The sequence below is a fragment of the Semicossyphus pulcher genome, unplaced genomic scaffold, assembly GCF_022749685.1.
Source record: "Semicossyphus pulcher isolate SPU_LCO1_2020_fin unplaced genomic scaffold, fSemPul1.0.p SCAF_15, whole genome shotgun sequence".
Taxonomy (NCBI): domain Eukaryota; kingdom Metazoa; phylum Chordata; class Actinopteri; order Labriformes; family Labridae; genus Semicossyphus; species Semicossyphus pulcher.
Window position 1 is genome coordinate 25531033 of NW_027211659.1, and position 23050 is coordinate 25554082.

Sequence of the window (23050 nt, forward strand, 5' to 3'; positions counted from 1 at the left end):
CATGTTATTATTATTAGAACTTAACATTTGCATATGTTTCTAGTTCTTATTTGTACGTTCTTGTATTAGTTTTTAGGATTTTGTAATGTTATGTGGTATTGAGTGTGAAGCTGCAATAGAGTACTTCACCTATCATCTATAAATGTTATAAAGCATTAGAAACACATCTTACAAACCTGCTTATAAATCATTATAATCACAACCTAATGATTAATGTTAACAGGGTTCAATAAATTAAGTGTTTTGGTAAGTAAACCTAGTTGTTTTAGAACTGGTATAAGGATGGTATGACTTTATCCCACCACACAATCCTACTCATGTTTATTCATTAACTAAGATCATAAGAGTACGGTCTGGACCTGCTCTGTTTTGAAGGCCACTGCACCCAAATTTAACATATTTTGGATTTAATATTATTGTAGATTGTTTCGTCCAGTACGTGCCAAGCTTTTTAGTAACCAAACTCCATTGACAAAAACATTAATTATACATTGCAGAACTCAGGAGTAGCTTTCCTGCCACACATCCTGAGTTCTACAATGTAAAATTAATATTTTAGTCAGTGTAGTCTGGTGGCTTTGCAGAGGACTTTTTGACAGCCTTTTCCGGTTTAAAAACATCTTGCACCTTAAGATAGAGGTGTTGAATCTTTCCGAGCCCATCAGTGAACAAACAAGCGCTCATTTGAGGGCTTATTTGCCCACCAGGATGATGTTGCAGCTACCACAGCCAGAGGTTTACATATGAAGATTTGCCCTTCAATGTCACACTCTTACCTACAACATTTATACAATAATAATAAAAAAACAACGACAGTTATTTTTTATTGTTTTATTGCAACAACAATTGGTGCCAAAAATTGCACAGTTTGCCCATTTATAATGACATCAGTTAAAAATGTGAGAGATATAAAAACATCGACACAATCCACTTTGACACAAATTTGCTTTAACCTGAGGAGAAATACTCTTCCACACGAGAGCCTCGCCACTGAAATTAAATAAAGAAACTTTCCCTCAGACGTGATACATGTTCACTTCCTTCACTGCCTGGTTCAGTATTTTAGCATGACTAACTAGTTCTGCACAACAAGGACCAGCTAGCAGGAGGTTACAGGTTTTAAAGTCACTCTAGGCAGAAGCAGAATAAAAGAAACTGATAGGATACCAGACTTTAAAGCACTTATAGACAGTAGTTACATTTAATATGATTATTACTTCCATATTACCAGATAAACAAAGTCATATTTAAATCACCTTTTCAGAACTGAAAATAAACAAAAACAACCAGTATGAGATTTTCATAACCGTCTCTCAATCAAACTATTAACACTCAGGTTGTGATACCTTTAAGTTTCATAGTGCGTTTGTCATAATGTGGTACTGTACTACAGTTTACCTTAATGTGAGACATGTGTGTTTTAAACATGGGACGCGTTTCTGACATGCTGATTCAACAGTGGAATAAATTGTGGCGCTGGTTTATCTCAGTTGTCAGAGCAGGCGCCCCATGCACAGAGGCTACAGTCCTCGACGCACTGATCACAGGCTTGACGCTCCACCTGCCGATCATTTGGTGCATGTCATCGCCCACTCACTACTCCCCACATTTCCTGTCTCTCTTCAGCTGTCCAATATAATAAAAGGCAAAAGCCCCAAAAATAATCTTAAAAAACAAAACAAAACATTGGAATAAATGTCCTTCATCAATAACAGAAGCCCATTATACCCAGCAAAAAAACAACGCTTGTTCCTATTTGGTCTTTTCCCGTAGGTCAAACTGAGAGTCTGTTCTTTTTACAGAATTTATAATTCAAAAAATGCAGTTTCCAGGTTTGTGGCAGCTGCTCAGTATTTGCAAAGTGGACAACACTGTGATTAAATAGCGCGACTTAAGAAGATGTTACATTTTGTTTAGCGACCGTGATTCAAAATTAATGAAGAAGCAAGTAAATTGAAGCTCCTGTGAGGAGTTTTTCGTTGGTTATGAAACAGACTGAAATTAATTTTGATTACTCTTTTTGACCTACAAAAGCAAACCAGACCATCAGCGACATGATTAATGATTTCTGTAGGGTTATTTTTAATGCCTGAAACTGCTGGCGGGGGGGTAGGTGTCAGATGAGGTGATTAACTGCACGCTGCCTTCGTTTATATTTTCCAGGGCAAAATTTAAAGTGAGTGATACATGTGACTGTTAAAGAAGCCACCACTGAAAAGGAGAAGTTCGGTATTTTTAAACCTTGGCCCTATTTTTACAAATTGGGGTGTTGAAATGACTCATAAAACATTACAGATTTTTTTTTTTAAAGAGTAAGATCGTTTTTGTGTAACCAGAAACAGAAGTCTCACTCAAGGAGAAGTCTCGCTCTGAAATCCCGCGGCTGATGAGATGTTACCTGAACAGGACGGTGGAAACGTGAGTTAGAGTTGGAGAGAGGATTTGGTGAGATTGTTGTGTTGGTGCACAGAAAGCGTAGGTTAGTGTATTTGTTTGCTCTTCCTCTGCCTGTTGCCCCTCTCTCTCTCTCTCCTCATTCTCTCTTCAATTTCTATGAGCTCAAATAAATAGGGATGGCCATCAAATTCAAATGCCTCATCTTCATCGTCGAAATCAGGTCATCAATAATCAGCCACGGCTTCTGAAAGATATTCCTTCTGGCAGTCCTCTATGTAAACGAATCCTCTCTCCAACTCTAACTCATGTTTCCACTGTCCTGTTCAGGTAACACCTCACCACCCGCGAGATTTCAGAGCGAGACTTCTCCTTGAGCGAGACTTCTGTTTCTGGCTACACAAAAATAATCTCACTCTTTAAAAGAAAGGACGATCTTTGTAGGGATCATTTCTGTTATGTTGTCAGACACCTGGAGTCACAATCTGAGCCCGTCATTGGCAAAAACAAGCACTTTAAGTGGACGGACTTTGATTGGGCGCAATTGCCCCGGGGGATTATGATGCAGCCATTGCGTCCGTACGACATCTACAGGACCGATTCCAAAAGTTTTTGTTCCCATGAGTCATTTCGACACCCAAATTTGTAAAAAAAAAAAATAGGGCCCAGGTTTAAAAATGCCAAACTTCTCCTTTGAGCATATGTGCAGGACAAAATCAGCAAAGAGATAAGAGGTACGGCTTTGTCCACAGGGGGCGCCAAAATCACCACGAACCTAAAGTTCCTCACAGGAGCTTCAACATCATTAAAAGATTCTTTCAGCCTTTGTCAGCACAGACAGCGACAGACAGCGAGCAGTCAATGAGGATATATTCGCTCAGTGTGACAATAAGTGTATTGGATAAAAAGCAGGTACCACACATTTAAGAATGAAGTGAAATTAATATCTTTCTACACCAAAAGTCATTGCGTCAACACATGAAGCATGACTGACAAAAATATTATTAATATCCGGTTCTTTTCCCCTGTAAAGATCCCTTGTTGAATTCCAACTGCCAAATGTGACACAAACGATGGACATTTTCAAAGCTCTTCTACAAAACGTGGGAGAGACGGGATCACAGTCTGTACCGGTTTTTATAATGGCAGTATTTAAGGTTTAGTGTTTATGAAATGTTGAATTTGATCCCATGCATTGTTTTAGTCTAACAAATTCTTGATCTTTTTAGCTGATTTTCTGTATTTCTGAAAAATACAAGATATTTTATTTTAGACAAAACACACAAAACTTGACCTCATTTAAAAGCCTCGTATTCCAAACCATCATTTTGTCAGAGAAAACGTCACATTTTCCCCTCTGACTGTTTGGGAAGAAAAACCCTCATGTGTAAATCTTGTACTACGACATGATCACAGTGAACACCGATATAAATCACACTTATATTAATATAAAAAACAAAACTCTCAGCTCTACTGATTCCTTCTACAAAGTAGTGAGTGCCACCAATTCACAACGAGGCAGACGATGTGCATCTCAAAGCACTAAAACGGCACCAAACAGACGAGTGCACAGTCACTTACAGCACTAGTAATAGTATAAAGTCAAACACACGTAAGACATTCAGCGCAGGTACATTCACGTGGGGAGAAACAGCTTTGCAGAGCACGGTGACGTATGATTGTTGCCTGCTCGGAGGGCTTGGTCCCTAATGAACTCTTGTGTCATATAATAAAGTCACGACTGTAACAGAGGATATTTTAGTGAGTAGACACATTCACACACAAGCAGTGAAGTACACTTACATTCACAGCATTGAGCCATGACACTGCGGCTGAGGACTGAGCGGTTGTCAGCTGACAGGCAGGTATGAGACAGAAGCACTGCTGCATACACGAGGAAGCAGAAAGGCACAGCAGCTGCGTCACTGACATGAGGGGGTGTGAGCAACAGCAGGAGGATGTAAGACAAAGAATAAGACAAAAAGAGTCGTAAAAAAAACCCCAAAGAAATAAAATATTTAAATAAAACTCTGGATACACTGCACGCCATCAGGATAGATATACCATTACTGTTCTGGAGACTTTAAATCATAAAATTAAGTTAGGAAACTTTAACAGCTAAGAGGTTTAAAGTGATAATCTCGAAGATTTTCATTTAAATAAATGACTGTTAACATCTGGTAACACAATGGTGATGGAGCCTATGGCCCACTGATGAGGAAAAACATCACAAGCGGCGCCCAGTTAGTGACGCATTTTCCATCACTCAGCAGTGGTTGGTCTGCCAGAGAGGGTAGGAGCTAAGCAGCTGCTTCTCCGGTCTCTGCACGTGTTGTGAGTAAACAGTAATCTACTATGGCTGAACAAACAAAGAAAAGATGGATGACTACAGATACAACTTCAACAAGAAGTGAAAATCCAAAGAAAAAGAAACAAACTCGACGCTCAGATGAAGCAAACAGTCTGAAAAGGAAAGCGACCGTCAGCCAGGAAAATCAAGAGTTACAACCGGAGCCAACCGTGGACGTCACACATGCAACACTGTCTGGATATCTGAGAAGTGTGCTCCCGCAATTACCGTTGATCACCAAAGGTGGCGTCAAAGAGAACGAAACTGAGATCTTCAAGATTATAACTTTAAATATGAGTTCAAATAATTTCAAAAAACTAATTTGCAACAAAAACTTAAGACAAATGTTCGGCCTACGTGCCATTAAAACCACCACGCTAACACACAACACAAAGGTGAGAGCGATGGTTTGAAGCTAATGTGGTAACAGCGTTCAAAAGCTTCATAATGTCAAATCAAAGATCTCCTTCCTGAAACATTTTTCTACTAAGCAAAAGTGTGGTGATATTAAGGTATGCCCGATATTTGATTTGTATTGAAATCCGATATGTAGATATTTTCCAACTCATTTTGTCTCGTGACATATTTTGTCTCACTTAATTGCTTTTTAGAGGATTTAACATGTTATTATGCATCCATGAGATATTTCCAAAACATGCCCATCAACTGTCCCTAAAAGAAAACTACAACAAAAACATCCTAATCATTTTTATGTAGCAGTTTTGAAGGTACATACCGCCACTTACGGAGTCAGAGAGTTAGTGAGAGGCATTAAATCTGAGCTGTCAGTGGTTTGTATCGGTAAATAGTGTTATGCAGCCAGCGGGGTATGAAAGTCAGAAAGTCTGGAAACAAACAAAGACATTGTTGGCCGTCAAACAAGCTCGAGCCTCGTCTTCTAAGTTCCTCTGAAAAGGATCAAATGACATAAATCAAAAGTGTTCAAAAACATTCAAACGGTCACCAGATGTTTAGTTTTTCCACTTCATGACTTTCTAGACTGCTGCTTGTTAGTGTGACTATAACTTTGGACACATACAGAAGTAGTTAAAAAAAGTAAGACATAAATAACCTTTGATCACACACCTGCACACCTGGCCTCACTGACTAACCAATGAAGATCAGACAATTCTTGTGTTTACCTCAAAACTGGAGCAAAGAAAATTCAAATTACAAAACGTTCTTTGACAAACTTAAATTGAAGTTGTTTGAATCTGCAATACTGAACAGACGTCCCATAATTCTACACTCAACATAAATCCGAAGCTTACAGGAAGTGATCAGCTTTTTAAACTTCACCAGCCTGAAGCTTCAACAAGACCAACGTACAGCTTCTGTGATTCCAATCACTATAAAGAGACCTTCACTTTGTGTCCATAAAATAAAAAAACTAATTTATGATTTGTCCAATCCCAAGATGCTAATTTGTCTCTTTAGCATATTTATCCCACAATTTTCTCTTTAACTTTTGGTGCATTTAACTAGTCAAAAGTTTATGCCAGATGACCCACGGCGGAGCTTTTAATATGAAACATCTGCGTAGCAAGATTTGTGTTGTAACAGTCACTAAAGACAACCAATATATTATTCTGCCTAACATATTGGTATTGGTGTAACTGTCGTCAGATATGCGCTGATATACCAACTTTTAGAAGAGAACATATAATGCAGAAAAATAACGCTAAAAATGGTGTCATAATAGTTTGAGTGCGCACCCTTTGTAGTTAACAATACTCAGAAGACTGTTTGCAGCGTGAAGCAGAGCAAACAGCACAACAGAGCTGATGCAATAATGTTCTTTAATCAACTTATTTGTGTAACTACGCAGCCTCTTGAGTCCCTTATATGGTCATATTGGAGGAAAATCCACCTGTAAAAGTGTATTAATTATACCAGCACAAATATACCGGCTGCCATGTCTGTAAATGGTGAATTTTTCCCCTCTAAAGCTCTCACAATTGGTCTGCAACAGTTTCCTAAGCAAGTGAATTAGTGAGTATTTGTTACATGCCCTTCAAGGAAAAAAACGACTTGTGCAATCTGCTGTTATAATGGAGTCGGTCATAATTTAGTCCTTCTGAACAATGTGGGACAGATCAGTGCCTGCACATGCACCGAAGCCTTCTCCAGTGCAGACCCTGATCTGCCATTGACACTGTTCTGTAATAAAAAGTGAATGAGGGAGAATGTTAACATGGTTACTTTGGATTTTCCTCATGGAGTGAATGTTTGACACTGCCACTGGTTTTGTGGCTGCGCTGCGACAGCAGAGAAAACACACAGCTTTAAGTCTTAGCTAAGCAGTCGGCAGTGTAGGAGTGTATAGCGCAGTGACCGCAGTGAACAATGCCGCTGCAGACACTGAAAACAACAAAATAAAAAGAGCACATTGTAACAGTATCACCCTGTTGTGAACCTCTCGTATCAGTAGCTTCACTGGTGGTGGAGTTGTTGCTCCTTGAAGGCAGAGCTATAGATATACAGAGTAAGGCAAACTTGGTTTCAGGTCGATCCTTCAGGGCCATGTTTGCACCAAATGATCCAAGGCCATTACATCCTCTGTTGTTAAATCATAGTGTAATCGCTGTGGAGCTTTTAGCGCTAACATTGAGCAGACAGTTCCCCAAGCTATGTATGTCTATGGCTCTGCTCCACGGCAGCTGGATGGAGACACATCGGTCTCATCCAGCGTCTGTGAGTAAAGCTGTAAGTGAGAGAAAGGCTTGTTATGGTGGAGATGTGGACTGAAACCAGTCAGATACCGTCAGAGCAGACTACACAAGGCCAGAGGGACGAGGGGCACCAACAGGAAGTAGGTGACTCTGTAGAGGTGGAGCGGAGAGAAGGTCACCATGGCGATGGCCAAGGGGAGCGGGAGGCAGGATGTCAGAGGCAGGAGTTTACTGAAAGAGATGGAGAGAAGGTTTAATTCCCCTTAACTCTGAGGGGATAATATATCTGAGAGGGCATGTGATGACGTGCTCTTACCTGTTGCTGAGTTTTAAAGTGTTGCAGTTAATAAGCAGCATGTACACAATAATAAGAGGCACAAGGTGTGGCCAGCAAGGGTCAGGATCCAGCTGGTGGGAATACCTGCAGAGGATCACAATGTGGGTGTTAACACAGACACCCTGTTCTTTCCCACTCACAGTGAACTCACTTTTATTTGTTTGTGGAACTGAAAACAAGGTGTCTTGTTCAACGACACTAAAGCAGTGCAGGCGTCTCTGCCACACGTCTTCCTCTCCATTATAATACGCTACCTCAGGTTGCGGATCCAGTGGATGAGCGAGGGTGCGATGAGCATGACAGGCAGAGTGAAGAGCGCCGACAGGCAGAGGTGGAGCTGCAGGTCCTCTCGCACCTCCTGCAGAGCGCACTCAGACAGCAAGGGGGCGCCATTACATTCTTTAGGTTTGCTCAAGGGTTCAGTGTCGACTGTGCCGTTCTCAGCTTCTTTGTGCTTTTGAGGTGCCTGAAAGGTGGCCGGGAAACGTTCATTAAGATATTTTGACAAGAGTCCACTTTTAATATTGTAAGAGAGTTTTTCTGCAGTCACACCACTAACAGCCACACCACCATCAATCTGACCACCTGATGCTTGTGACTGATCTTACCAGATTCAACATGTGACTCAGAGATCTTTCTGTCATCTGCAGCCTCAGTACCTGAACATGCAATGACAAAAAAGACAGAGATCAGAGTGTTCAGCCTCGGAACCCATCGGCTATAGTCCGATGACATCGACGTGTCCTGTTTAGCCAGCGGTTAGCGATAAACGAATTCCAGCTGAGACTTCCTGTTCTGTGCGCTGTGTTGTTTACAGTCCAATAAGCAGCTTGAGAAGCGACCGTGTGTTCAGAGTGAAGTGAAATTCTCCCCTCCAGATTTGTTGGCGAAATATAAACGCCATCATTTCATGGTTCATTATATCCCTCGGAGGAGCGCCCGTTCATCTGTTTGTGTCTCAGTTTCACTGTAAACAGGAAGTTACACAGAGGCTGCACTCTAACTTACTTCAGCGGTATGAAGCCCAAACAGAAACAGATTTTCTTGTGATCGACTTTAATTAACGGCTCTTCAGTTTGCTGAAATAACAACATCATGATGCAGATTAGTAACAAGCCAACATGAAGCTTTGTCCGGTCTGTCCTCAAGAGGAGAAGAAAACTACTTAAACATGAGACGTTCGTTGAACGGAGGTCAGATCGTTCATTTATGATGCATTTGAGGAAGTCGGGAAATCTAAATGCTGAAGGGCTTTGGCGACACAGCGTCAAGCAGATTTGTCTCAAGTAGAATTTTGGATCAAGAACAGATTGTTAGCTGAACTTGCTGCAGATGTAAATCGTGGTCAGATAGCCGCTTCTCCACACACAGACTGCACACGCAGCCTGCTGTAAGTGATTGGTCAATACTACTCGGACTACAAACAAAAACCAGAACACTTGCCATCCCTAAAATCCACGCCCCTGCCTACAGATTCGACATTTTTATGTAGAATCTTAAACAGGTTTAACTATAATGTTTTTTTGTAAAATGACATGAAAAGACTCACCCTGTAAAGGTGGAGCGCAAATGCAATACTAATTGATAACGCCCCACACGACATCCCACCCAAAACAGCCAGACACAGAGTGATGAGGAGCTGGGTCCGCGGACGCAGGGTGCCACAGTCTCTGGAGACAGACGGTCTGCAAAAATGAAAGGTATATAAATGAGGTTATTAATATTATGTGAGGCATTTAACAACCAACCAGTTTCAAATCACACACCTCAAAGTTTAACTGTCCAATCATACCTGTGTAGTGGAGCTAATATGAGGGAGACCAGTCGCATGATGAGGCGGAGGAGTGTGCTGCCCCAGTATGCCACAGCTGCCCCAAAGATGTACAGCAGAGGGGAGAGCAGGTGAGGCCATTCTTCAGCTGGTACCACGCCTTCATGAAAGGTTACATCAGGGGTGGTCGGGGGGAGTGAATCCATGAGGGGGAGGAAGAGCATTGACCAGCTCTCTTGAAACCAGCTGCAGCTGAGGGGAGGGAGAAAAGGAGGTGAAATTTAAAGCTCTAAAAAGGGTCAGTGGACCTTTAGTTAAGATATTGTCAAGCACTGAATCCAATATCTAAGATGAATTTTAAAGCTTCAACTCAAATATTCAAAGCCTACCCAAGTAAGATGTGCAGAATATAAACAGGCAGATTGACTTTATGCGGCTGCAGGCCTTTCCCCACCACCTGGCTCATGTCTGCAGCTCTCCTTGACTCCAGGATGGAGGACAGCTGCCCCCCACAGGCCAGGAGGAGAGTTACAGCTGTGTACACGGGCACCATGGGACCACAGAACCTCAGTATCTGTCAGATGAGGGAGAGTGGATCAGACCTGAGAGCTTTGTCTTTGTTTGTGTGTCTGTGCAACAGATCAATTAATGACTCAAGGTATTCAGGACTGTTTTCATTTACATTAAACAGGTAAAAAATAAAATAGAAGGAAAGTGAACTCCCCCCCGGTGTCCCAACAGGCCTTAATAAGAGATCTGAAACAAGACAAGAAAGTCGTACCTGTCCGAGCACTCTGGGTAATGAAGTCCTTACCGACACCTGAGGTAAAAATCAGAGGATAAACACATCAATAAAGTCATAATCTCAAAGATTTTCATTTAAATAAATGTCTGTTAAGTCTCTATCTATCGCCCAATGAGGTAACACAATGGTGATTGAGACTATGGCCCACTGATGAAAGCCTTTGTATTTGCAGTATGACAGACTGGGTGTCTGGTGCGACTTTCGCTGAAAAGAAATCACAAGCGGCGCCCAGTTAGTGACGAGTTTTCCATCAGCCAGCAGTGCACCTGTGTGCCCTGTGTGTCTACACTGATTTAATCTTTTTACCTAACACATTATCTTTTTGTAAACACACTGCTTCAGTTTCACAAAGACAGCTACGTTCTTGGCTAGATTAAGGCAACAAAACGTATTATTATGTTGAGAAAAGGATCATGGTTTGTGTTCAAACATTATGTCAACATTATGTCCAGCAGATGAGGAGTAGTACCTTATACTGGCAGTTGGGGGCAGTGTGGAGCTGCAGCAGAACACCTGAGGTGTTGTCTGGACGACTTGTGTGGAGCATCCCTGAGATCTCAGTCACTGACGGCACACTGGTAGACACATTACATCACGTCAGGACAGAAACGGTGAATATCTCTGACTTTGAATCAGCAGCTCAGAAACAGACGGTGACAGAACTAACCTGACTGTGGTTAAAGAGTCCTCCCGAAACCACGGCGCACTTATTCTGTACACGTTGGGCAGCCTATCTGCAGAAAGACATGCAATAAATCATCACTATATCTCATCATGTACACCTGTGCTTTAAGGTAAGTTTACAGCACACACTTACCTTTGTGTACTTTGCACTGGCTCGCAACATTGATTCTGAAAGCCTGATAGGCCTAAAGACACACAGGTGTTCTGAAGTTAGTGACAAAGCAGAAACTGAGCGTTTAGTAAGAACTTAATGAGACAATGAAAGCTACCTGGTGAAAGTGCTGCAGCTTGATGGTGTGAAGAAGTCCAGAGGAGTTTACCGTAACATCACTGGCAGTTAAACCTGGAAGAGCAACAGTGAAAAGGTGTGTCTTTACTCTCCTAGCTTTAAGAGAATAACAGCAACAGGAGAGCTACTCACCGAAGGACAGGACATGTGGCACTGCGACAGACTGAGTCTGAGATTCTTGTCTCTGCCACTCACACTCCACCGTGTACTGTGGAACAGACAAACGCTGTGATGTTGTTTGAATAAATGGACATAAGTGAAACTTCACATTGAGGGTGACTTATTCCTGGACTTTTAGACTGCCTGTTTGTTGTCGACTTTAAGCTTTTATGTTAAAACAAATGGAAAACGAGTGGCTGTAAATGGTTTGTAGTGAAATGTCTTCAAGGGTAATTCCAGAATTTAGACCTGGGCCCGAGTTTTACATATATTGGAGTCTATAGGTGCTTTCACACCTGACAGCTTTGGTCCGGACTTTTGGACTTTACTCCAAAAGCCTGGTTTGTTTGGACAGATGAGAACATGAATTCGAACTCTGGTGCGAACCAAACCACCGGACCATGGTCCACCAGAAAAGACAGGACTCGGTCCGTTTCCAAACGCACCACGGTCCAGTTTGATTCAGGTGTGAACATAAACTGACTTAAAGTAGGACCTAATGTAGGAGGCAAACTGAAAAACAGTGCATTGTGGGTTGTTAAGGGATGTTAAAACTTGCAGAGACAGCCACGCAGCCAGGCAGCAAGATGAGTAGAGGACAGACGTGGGGGAGCGACGAGGAAATAGAAATATGAGCTGACCAAACAATTTCCCAAATGCTTGTGGAAACGCACAAAAAACGAAAGGAGCGTGGACCTGATTGAACGGTGGAACAACGTTAGATAAAAGAAAAAAAATCCCATGAAACATTAAAGTCTTCAGTCGTGTTCAGTGTGATTGAGGAGTGTGCTCTCTCTTTGTTTACTTCAGGGAGTTTTCCCACCTGGAAATTCTGACCAATCAGAGAGCAGTTTCCTTTAGTATCAAAACTTTTGGTCCGCTGGTAAAAGCTGCCGTGTGAACACAAACTAAACTCCAGGCAAAATGTAACCTTGTAACAATTTGATCTTTGATTTGGATCAAAACAAACGGACGTTAGGTGTGAAAGCACCCTAAATGTCTACAGGTAGTTTTTCAGGCAGCAGCTGCATTTATCATTAGGGCAAAATGTGTCCAATTAAAGTACATCAGATGTTGTATGGATGTCATGAATTTGGACATTCATGTTCCCCTTGGAATTAATTGCAATAACTTTGTTGAGCCCTTGACTTTCCATCAAGCTTGTGCACAGAGAGAGAAAGACAAAACAAGTGTTCAGGAAGCATCTGATCATCAGAGAGAGTTCTCATTTCGTACCAGTCTGCCGTTGAGGTTGGAGGCCGAAACAACCAGGTGAGTGACTGAGGACAGGTCACTGAGACTCAGGATCAGGACCTGAGGTGGATAACAGACAGTTATTAGCAAAGAACAGCAGCTCTTAAACTGGACAGTGTTTCTTTGGAGGACAGTTACCTTGTATGGTGGAAGAAGCTCAGTGGCCATGGACAGATCCACTGCATGTACACTGGAAATTCACAAGGCATGAATTAATTAAAAATTACAATAATCTGTTATAAACAAAAAAACCATCAAATTCTCTTAAGATACTGATTTAGGATATAAATGGACGGGAAAGAGACACAATCATAATCTCACCATGAAGAACCGTTCTTGTGCACGCAGCCGTACACCCAGCTCGTCATCTCCTGTTGGACAACAACAAATCCAAAACACTTTTTAGTCTGTTCTCCTTGTTTGTAACTAAAAAACACGACAGATTACTTCAGAAGTCTAACACGAGGCTAAGAAAATAAGAGCACTTAAAGTTTGGAGCCAAAACCCAAAGCAATAACAACATTACCACAGTATTGCTGAAAGCTCACCAGGTTGTTGCTCCTGCAGTAGAAATGGCTGTAGGCTTTCCTGCGACTCGACAGGGCAAACAGGAAGTACTTGACCTGTCCTTCCTGTGGAGAGAGAGTGACACTGAAGACAACAGGTACATTCTTCTCTGTTGCAATCAGGATTTTTATCAAACAACAATTCAGTCCACATGACTGCATTTAAAGTGGACATATTTTAGCTATCTAATGTGTTTTTGAATCACGTTGGTAAAGTTTGTTTCGTTTTAAAAATTGTATACATATTTTAATTTAATTATTTTCCGGAGACTCTCCTTCCCCCTGAAACGAACAAGCCCTTTTGCCATTCAAAGGTCAGACCCTAGCCACGATTGGCTGACAGTATTTGGAGTGACCGCAAGGCCCCTCCCCCCACGCGTGCGATCCAACGAGGGAGAGCGGCCGCACTGCACTGTCACTCCAAAGTTGTAAAAACATGGCTGCTCTTGGATCGGTTATTTGCCCTTATATGTACAAGCCAGGATCTCCAGGAGGTATCGGAACGGTAAGTTGAAATCTTGACAACGACTTGACTACAAGCTAGTGTGAAAAGGCAGCCTGAGGTGAACGACGGTGAATGACGATTGGTGGATTTCAGCGAAAGCAAGGTTCTACGTAGAAACCTGCAGCTGATCTGGACGGCCCTTTTTACAACCTTTTAAAAAATGTCATTCTGGAAAAACACGGAATTATGCAGTTTTCACTGTTTCACAGTGAACAATAAACACCCAAACATAAAATTGAAAATATGAGAATATCCATTCAAAAAGATACGGCCCCTTTAAGAATGCAAACAATCTTTGGCCAAAAATCTCCCAAAGAGTCCCGAAATATGAATCAGCATTCTTTGTAAACGGTTTGTAAGATGCTTATTATAATACTGGTACAAAGTCTGGTACCTTTGGTGTGCTGTAAGCAAGGCGCAGGGTGTTAACTTCACTCCAGGCTTCAGGAAAATCTGGACAATAGAAAAGAGAAAGAGACAAGACAGATACAGATATGAGTTATTCTTTTAAAGTGTCGCTCAAACAAACTTCAGATTTAAAAGGAATAAAATAAAAGGAATAAAAAACAAATGTGTCTAAGCCACCGTCTAACAGTACATGGACAGGATTATGCTCTAAACAGGAAAATAGTAAAAGTCCTGTTATTGTAGCCTCCCTCTCTCTCACCTAAGATGGAGATGGAGGTGTCTTGCGTATCTCCCAACATCCTGACAGGATGTCTGGTGAAGTGATGGTTCAGCACAGCCATTTTCTTCTGAGGGTCGTCTGTGAACTAATGACAACAATCGGGTTAGCTTGGAAAAGTCACAGTGGTCAACTTCTATGACACATCCCTCCACATTAGTTGACAGATTCTCCACAGGTAGATTGTGTTTCTGCACAAACGATGTTTATTCTGACCTGTCTGGTTTCAGGATCGATGAGGTCAAAGAACGCTCTGACAGTAGCAAGGACAAGCTCTTTGCACCTGAAACACAAAGACACACACACTGAATATTAATAATATACATAATATTTAAATACATTTGTAAATATATGCATATATGCATTACCAAACAATGGACAGATGGTCAGTGGAAACCCATGTCCTGGGAACTGCAGTGGCCTTGACACAAAAGGAGAAAACATTGAAACACGATGTGAAGAGCAGAGCAGCATCCAACACAATCAACACCAGACAGCTCCAGGAACCTTTAGTATAGTACTTTAGTATCTAATTCACAAACAATACTTACTACTAGTGACATCTTATTGGGGTCTTCTGGGGGACAAGGCAGGGAAATCAGGCCGGAGCGAACCTGGTAGTCACGGTAACCACCACCAACAGACAGAACCGTTACGTTCCTGAGCTTTTTCGCCTGGTTCACCCACTTCTGTCTCACTGCAGAGTAGAAATCTATGTAGGGAAGGGACAAAGAGACGTTAACAAATGCAGAGATTAACCTACGGTATCTTGTATTATAGCTATGATCTTTAAAAGTTCTTTCTATATCAATGTTAAATGCAGGACTAAGAGAACCAATATGTGTCCTCAATTAAAGTAAATGTAGGGGCTATGGTTTAAAGTTTGAATATGTTCTGAGGTCCACTATATGACACTTTAAACCAAATATACAGTAACATTAGTATTTGCTGCGTTAGCTTGGAATGAGTACTTGTTGACTCATCCAGGAGCAGGAAGAGAGTTCTCCTTACCCAGCAGGTAAGGGTCCAGAGCCAGCACTGGAGCCAGGTGAGGGGAGGCCTGGGTGATGATAAGGCTGACCAGATTGCTATTGAAGCGGGGCAAAGTGAACAGAGCCCGGGCCACCACGCCTCCCATGGAGTGACCAACTAGCACCACACTCTGAGGAGGGGTCTTCAGATGCTGGTATACAGGAAAATGGGAAACAGCTGTTAGCAGGTGACCTGCTTAGTGGGTGTAATGTTTTAAGTGTACCAGAAAACAGTGTTAAAAAAAGGAAAGGCTGAGTACACAGGAGTAGATACAAACATTTCTTGTACTTCTGTTCAGTAGGTTTAAAGTCATAATCTCAGTTATGTTCTCTTTGGCAACAACTATGGCGATAAACGGTAATTGTGGGAGCACACAACCCAGATATCCAGACAGTGTTGCATGTGTGACGTCCACGGTTGGCTCCAGTTGTAACTCTTGATTTGTCTCGCTGACGGTCGCTTTCCTTTTGAAGTTGTATCTGTAGTCATCCATCTTTTCTTTGTTTGTTCAGCCATAGTAGATTACTGTTTACTCGCAACACTTGCAGAGACCGGAAAAGCAGCCGCTTAGCTCCGCCTACCCTCTCTGGCAGACCAACCACTGCTGGCTGATGGAAAACGCGTCACTAACTGGGCGCTGCTTGAGTCGCCACAGACACCCAGTCTGTAATTCTGCAAGTGCAAAGGCTTTCATCAGTGGGCCATAGGCTCAATCACCATTGTGTTACCTCATTCAGCGATAGATAGAAACTTAACAGACTTTTATTTAAATGAAAATCTTCAAGATTATTACTTTAAATGGAAATGTAGCGGATTTTCAGCCTACAACTGTGTTCTCTATGTCTCTGATGGCAGCTGTAAAATCTGTTCTTCTGTCCAACAGTGCCATCATTTGATGTAGATGTTGGTTATAGGTCTCTACTTTTGTTTGTATTGCAAACTAGCAACAAAACTACCTGACAAACCAAAAATATGTTAGCAGGATGATACCGTTTGGATGACTGGATATCAGCCATATCTAATCAAGCCAGAGAATAAAGCTGACTCTGATTGATGTTGCACTTTGTTTGGGGGATATTGTCGTGATTTTTGATACTTTACTAAATAACTTTGCAGGTGTTTGTTTTGACTGATGCACCTGCTGTTCGGACACATATGAGCTGACCTCATTGGAGCTCTATTAGTCGTCTCAAGTTAATTTTAATCCTTATATCCAACAGCTCTTTGCCAGGCCTCTTTTAACACTGGTGAAAGCTGCTAACCAGCATTCATCCCGATTTAAACCCCCTCTGTGGCCGTGTTTGGACTGCGCTGGACACTCGAATATTTACTGTTAAAGTTGCATTTTTCATAGCTCTAGTTAATATTAGCTTCATACAAATTGTATCCTATCTACTGTTCTCTTAACGTCTCAACTATCTAAAAAGCTTACAGTCTAAATGTAGGGTGTTGAAACAGTAGACGTGTTGGATATCTATCTGCTACACTGAAATATCACTCCACCAGCAACATCTACTGAAGTGTAAGCAACCCTGTCTGATGAGTAGATGATATTTGAGGCCTGACCTTGTAGAGCCTCAGGATGGCCTTCATGCTCTCATGCAGGAAGTGTGTCTGCCTGAGCAAACTGCCGCCGTACAGGGCCACCAGCTCCTCGTTGAAGTCCACGGTGAACACGTTGAAGTGGAGACCTCCTTCCATGTTTTCAGCCTTCCTCAAGGCCACAGAGCCCAGGGAGCGAGCTTCAGGAAGAGAAAAGACGTTTGATTAAGTCAAGTTATACAAATGTGAAGACAATGTTATCCTAACCTAATCACCACATGTTCAGCTTTGAAAGGATAATTACATTTCTTTATGCATTTATTTGTTACATTTTTTGGGATTTGAACGACAAAAAGGTGTATAAGTTTTGGAATTGCTTCAGTAGATTTCTTCAGCCAGGAGCTGCAGCACAGGCTGTAATAACGGCAACTTAACTGTCCAAATAAATCTATTAAATTGAGTGTTATAGCAACTGACTGGGTAAAGTTTGTATTTTAAGTGTCTGACAACATCACAGAAATTGTTTTGAAGGAGCCAGACCTTTTTGAAACAAAAAAATACAAACAAGAAACAGTCATTACATCTCTTCTTCATAGCCACCAAACCCCATTGACAAAACAAGCAATTTTACATCGCAGTAATGGGAGTTTCTGAGCTGCCACTACTGGTTAGGTTTTGTTTTATTTTGTGTTTAACAAATATTTGGAATTGGAATTGAACATTTAAAACACCCAAGTCACGTAATAACACAACAATAATAATAACAATAATAATAAAAAAAGTATATGATTGAGGTAGCCGCAGACCAGCAACTCCTCTGTTCTGCAAAGTAAAATTACTGTTTTTGTCAATGGAGTCTGGTGGCTTAGAAGAGACCGATGTAGCAGCTGTTTCTGGTTAAAACATTTTTTTTTAAATATTGGAATTCCTGTCTTATACTACTCTGCCAATTGACATACTGCACTAATTATGTATGCACAGCTCTTATATGCAGATAATCATATCACAATTTGAATTATTGATTAGAGTCTTCAGATCCTCAGGGCAGCTCTTCGTGACCTAATAAGATAACTCATTAAAATGTACATTAATTGTACCATTTTCCTGTTTTAAAGATCCCTGAAACATACCAGCGCTACGCTGATCTTATGTTACACTGCTACTACACCAAGCTGTTGTAACTTGTGAAGTTTGGAAGCAGATCAAACAACAGCTGTTGTTAAAAATACATCGGCCTGAAGGGTTTTAATGTAGGACAAGAAATGTTAAGAAGACAGAGAGCATCTTCACAAACACCACAGTGTAACTGCAAAGTGTGTTTGTTTTCACATGAATCCAAGTGCGGGTGTTTTCCTCCTACACGCAACTGATAACAAGAACAAGCAGCCAACATGATATCAGTGAGCAGAACATAACAGATTTATTAGTCAGAGATAATATTGTATCATCAGCAGACTGTTTGATTCCCCAAAACACAATGAATGTTTACTTATTGTAAACACTGGTAAAAACAGTGAAACAATAATGACTCAGTCCCTCTTTTATCTCAGACCCAACAGAGTACAACTTTACAAATGGATCACAAACATGTAGTTTAATTTAAAGAAAGGCTTCATCATGTCCTTAAAAAGGCAGAGCGATGTAATTTTAGCACACTTGACCTTATCATGGGTCGAGACGAGTCCATTCGTGGGGGACTATTCTCAGCTGCAGATTAATTAATTAACACTAGGGTGCTTTAGTGAGTATCTACAGGCGCAGGTCGATGTATATAGGATTGTCCCAAAATAAACTAGCGTGGGTGTATGTCCAAGATCATTTAAGTAACATGTCAACAGGTGCAAGAGCGTGGCTCCCAGAAGAGTTTTTAAAAAAATAGTTTTTGGTAAATAATTTAGCTCGTTTGAGGAAGAATATAAATCAGGAGGTGATAACTCTGAAATCAATATAGTTGATTTTATCTTTTCATGTGATTTGTTATACAAATATAATAAGGATGTGGCTGGTGATATTGTATATTATATATATAAGTACAATTTAATTGGTTAAAGGGGAACTCGGGTATTTTTAAACTTGGGCCCAGTGCTACAAGACATATCAGGGACAACATCAGCATCATCTCCATGGCTGGGCCTGTCTGCTTTTAAACTGCAGTGTACCAAGGACAGGCTGAACAACACGTTTTCAGATTGGCAGGTTTGAGACAACACAAACCTAAGGAGCCAATCCTGTTGATGGACGGGGTGACGCTATGCATATCATTAAGTGCAACCTATGGCAACCACTTCAGTGATGCACGAGCCAGCTGCAACCGTCATCGCAAACTCATGACTGACTACTAACGTTAGCGTTACTGCTAATAATTACTACATTTCAAGCTAGCTAAGTTTCAACAAGTTGCCACTAAACGACGGCAGAGACGTGTTTTGTTTTCGGCTGAAACATCCACCGTTTTAACATACTGAGAGCTCGTGTGCAACAATGTAAAGGACAATCCAAAACCCACACACTTAAAGTCAACTATACAAAGCTGTAACATTACTGTTACTTGCCTTGTTTTCTCCCTTTGCTGGTTGGTAATTCAAATTCAGTCTTTAAGCTATCCTTAATAATCCTGTGATTAGATTGTGCACTTACCTTGTTTGAAACTGCCTGCATTTCCAGGCAGGAAGAGCACAGGGGCACCGGTGAGTTTGAGCGCTCGGGTCTCCTGGGCGTATACACCCTCCCCGTACAGGTAGAGCCCGTACGCTGGGTACAGCCTGGCCACGCGCCGAGGCAGAGCCACCCGCTGTGAACACAAAACAAACCAGCACAGACACATAAATGTCAGACAGCTTGTTAACCATTTGTCACACATCACTAACAGTCTCATGATAAGGCACTCTCAGCAACTACAGCAAGACAAAATCTGGCTCCCTGGCTTCCTGTCCGCCTAACCTGCATGATTCTAAAAACCAACAGTTCACTCATGTTTTACAAAAGAGACGGATTTGAGATGTAACATGTGGCATAGGTAAGGCTGAAGGGGAATTCTGATTTCAGACTTTTAAACCTGAGCCCTTTTTTTTTTTTTAACAGCCACGAACCTTGTAGAACAAAGGAGCTGATCTACCACAGCCTCGAGTTAGATTCTGGCTTTGAAGACAGCAATGCACTAGAGGTTTCTTTATAAAAGCATCTTACTATTAAACAAAAAGCCCTAACTCTGTAGAAAGACTGTTTAATAACAATCTGAGCCTGTCAGTGGTACAAAAAAACGAGCATTTACATCAGGTATGCAAAGACATCAGCAGAAGGTTTGGGAGAGCTTGCAGCACATTTGCAAGCCTTCAAACTATCTGGAAGTCAAAGCAGTACAGCCGAAAAACCAAGGTCAGACTGTATAACAGCAACGTTAAATCAGTTCTACTGTACGGCTCAGAATGCTGAGTGGTGGTGAGTGGTTGAGTGTGACATGTCTCTGGAAGATATGTTGCATCTTTTAGCCAGAAAAGATCTCAGGACCTGCACAAATACACAAACTGACGCAATGTGGTGCTGGAAATTAAACATCGACGCCTCTGATGGCTTGGACATATCCTCAGAATGGACCGGGACCGAATTCCTAAAGTAGCCTTGAGATGGACTCCACCTGGTAGGAGGAAACAAGGGAGGCCAAAAACAACCTGGCGGAGAACTGTGATCCCAGAACTGAAAACAGCAAACTTGACTTGGGGCGAGGCGCAACATGCTGCACAGGACAGGACCAGATGGAAGCAGATAGTCGCAGCCTCATGTTCCACAGGGAACAAAGAGGATAAAGACATCAGGTAAACTTGAACAGTAAAATTTAAAAGTACCAGAATTTCCCCTTTAATGTCTACAAGAGATGTCCAGTCCTTCTTTGTACAGAGTGGTCCATGCACTGCACAAGTGTAAGACTGTAATCTTGGCCTGCATAATATCGTTTGGAGCAAAAAATTATTCCTCATTTAATCGAGTTGTTCATTATAAAAAAGAAATCTGAAACAATTTTGATACTCACTAAATTATCTTTCAAGAAAAAATCCTGCATCTCAGCTCTTTCCAGCCTCTCAAATGTGAATATTTACTTTATTAATGTTTTATCTCATTTGCATAGTGCAGATGTTGTTGTTTTTGCTTCATTCAGCATGATTAATCAAAAATTAAAATATCTATTGATAGCAGCCCTATGGGAGCAAATCAAGTATAAAAGCACAGCTTCATTCTGCTAAAACAGCATTCTTTCACTGTGAAGTAGACCAGAAAATTGTTAAGCATTATTATTTCCCTGTGCCCTGTATTTATCACAAGAGCTAGCCCTGACTCAAGATATAATAACCACATATACAATGACAAAGAGATCCTTTCAAATGTATGGGGATCTTTGCATTCTTTATTACTTGTCATAACAAAAAGGCATACACTCATGTGTGCAATAAGGCCGATGCCCATACAGTGCTTTGACCCCAGCTGTGCTCCACTTCTGCACAGATGAACACATTAGTGAGCATCAAGCAGAGGAAAGATGCGTCCTCTTTTGCATTGCTAACATTTATAGCAGCAACTATCTTTACCTGACTCGTAGTAGTCTATATGTGCAACACATGTCTGCACGTTGCAAAGCTGACAACCTGCTGAGAGGATTCAGGGATCAGCAGTTGATTTATGGTTTTATAATCTGGCTAATTTTACCTAATCTAATCCGAATGCTTACCAAACACACCTACAACCAAACAGGTGAGTGTGTGTGTTACTATTCATAGAAGCCATTGAGAAAAACAGGAGGCAGCAGACAGAGCCTCTTTCACTACCGGGTAACGTTAGCATGTGTCAGGAAACAGCTTTAATACATGTAAAATGAAAAATATGAGTATTTTTTTAAGGTGGAAACAACAATTTCTTATTTTGAAATGAAAGAACCATTAAGCAATATGACAATAGAGTATCTTATATTTAGCTTCCGCCTTAAATAACGCAACAAATACGAAACCCTGGTAGCTAATTTAAGGCTAACTTGAGGTGTTAGGTGTAATAACTAGCCTGGATACTCACCCGGTACTCTGGATATTCAAACATATAGGTCATACTGCATCTGTTCTCCTCGAAGCCAGTCAGCAACTCTCGCAGGCCAACCGCCAGAAGACCCAGAGCAAACCCGTAAAAGGCCACAGCGGCGAGTCTCATGGTTCAGGTGTGAGTCCGCTCTTCAGATACTACAGGTGTTTAATCTCCATGTTGTCATTTTCATTCTGTAAACTCCTCGCCCTGCCAGTCGGACAACACACAGGATGCTGTCACAGTCGCCGGCTGAGCCCCACCACAACAGGAACCACATACTATACAAACAGATGATTGGCAGCTCTCTCGGCCAATTGGAGAATAGGGCTTGAAAAAATGGACCAATAGGATTGCAGAGAGCAGTGGGACATTTAAATGTATGAAATATACATAATATAAATTGAATTATTAGAAAATATCAAATTATTAGAATTTTCATACATATAAAGAAAAAAATCGTTATATTAATTTTCTTCTGTTGAGTTTGACGTGTTGTTTATTTTACATTTCTTTCTAAGTATTGTACAACATTGCTTAATGGCATTAACGTTATCATAGGGTTAGGGTTAGGGTTAGGTGTTAGGTGTTTCTGAAAATGATGTCCCTGCTTTTTTAATTCAATTACAAATAAATATCTAATTTAATCCTTCAAACACAAAATTATAAACATCTTTTGAAATGAAGACTGTATGGTACATTACCACCTCTACCTCCCTGTAATGTTTGTTTACATTTAAGATATATGTTAGTTTTATATTTCAGATTTACTTGAGTAGGTTTACTTTTCGGATATATGTCAGTTTATATTTTAGATTAATATAGTTGAGGTTATTATTTATTATTGCTGTTAGAATTCCTGTATGTATACATCTTCTAGTGTTAAGGTTATTTTTTTACTGTGTATCTATTTTCTCCTGTGCTGTATTCACTTTGATAACCTG

The 23050-nt window shown here is 41.1% G+C and overlaps 1 protein-coding gene across 1 annotated transcript; it reads right to left on the reverse strand.

Moving 5' to 3' along the window:
- Nucleotides 1-6586: 6586 nt before the first annotated feature.
- On the reverse strand, nt 6587-22208 carry pgap1 (post-GPI attachment to proteins inositol deacylase 1). The gene is made up of 26 exons (XM_069663382.1): nt 22104-22208; nt 19683-19836; nt 17070-17245; nt 15483-15654; nt 15023-15183; nt 14840-14892; nt 14688-14754; nt 14454-14559; nt 14181-14239; nt 13264-13347; nt 13037-13086; nt 12854-12905; nt 12698-12775; nt 11435-11510; nt 11283-11356; nt 11147-11198; nt 10997-11063; nt 10799-10904; nt 10306-10344; nt 9914-10098; nt 9546-9776; nt 9303-9438; nt 8362-8412; nt 8008-8219; nt 7733-7837; nt 6587-7647 (listed from the first exon to the last, which is right to left on the reverse strand). The coding sequence occupies exons 1-26, from the start codon at nt 22134-22136 to the stop codon at nt 7509-7511; spliced, it is 2718 nt and encodes a 905-aa protein (XP_069519483.1). The 5' UTR covers nt 22137-22208; the 3' UTR covers nt 6587-7508.
- Between the last annotated feature and the right edge of the window lie 842 nt (nt 22209-23050).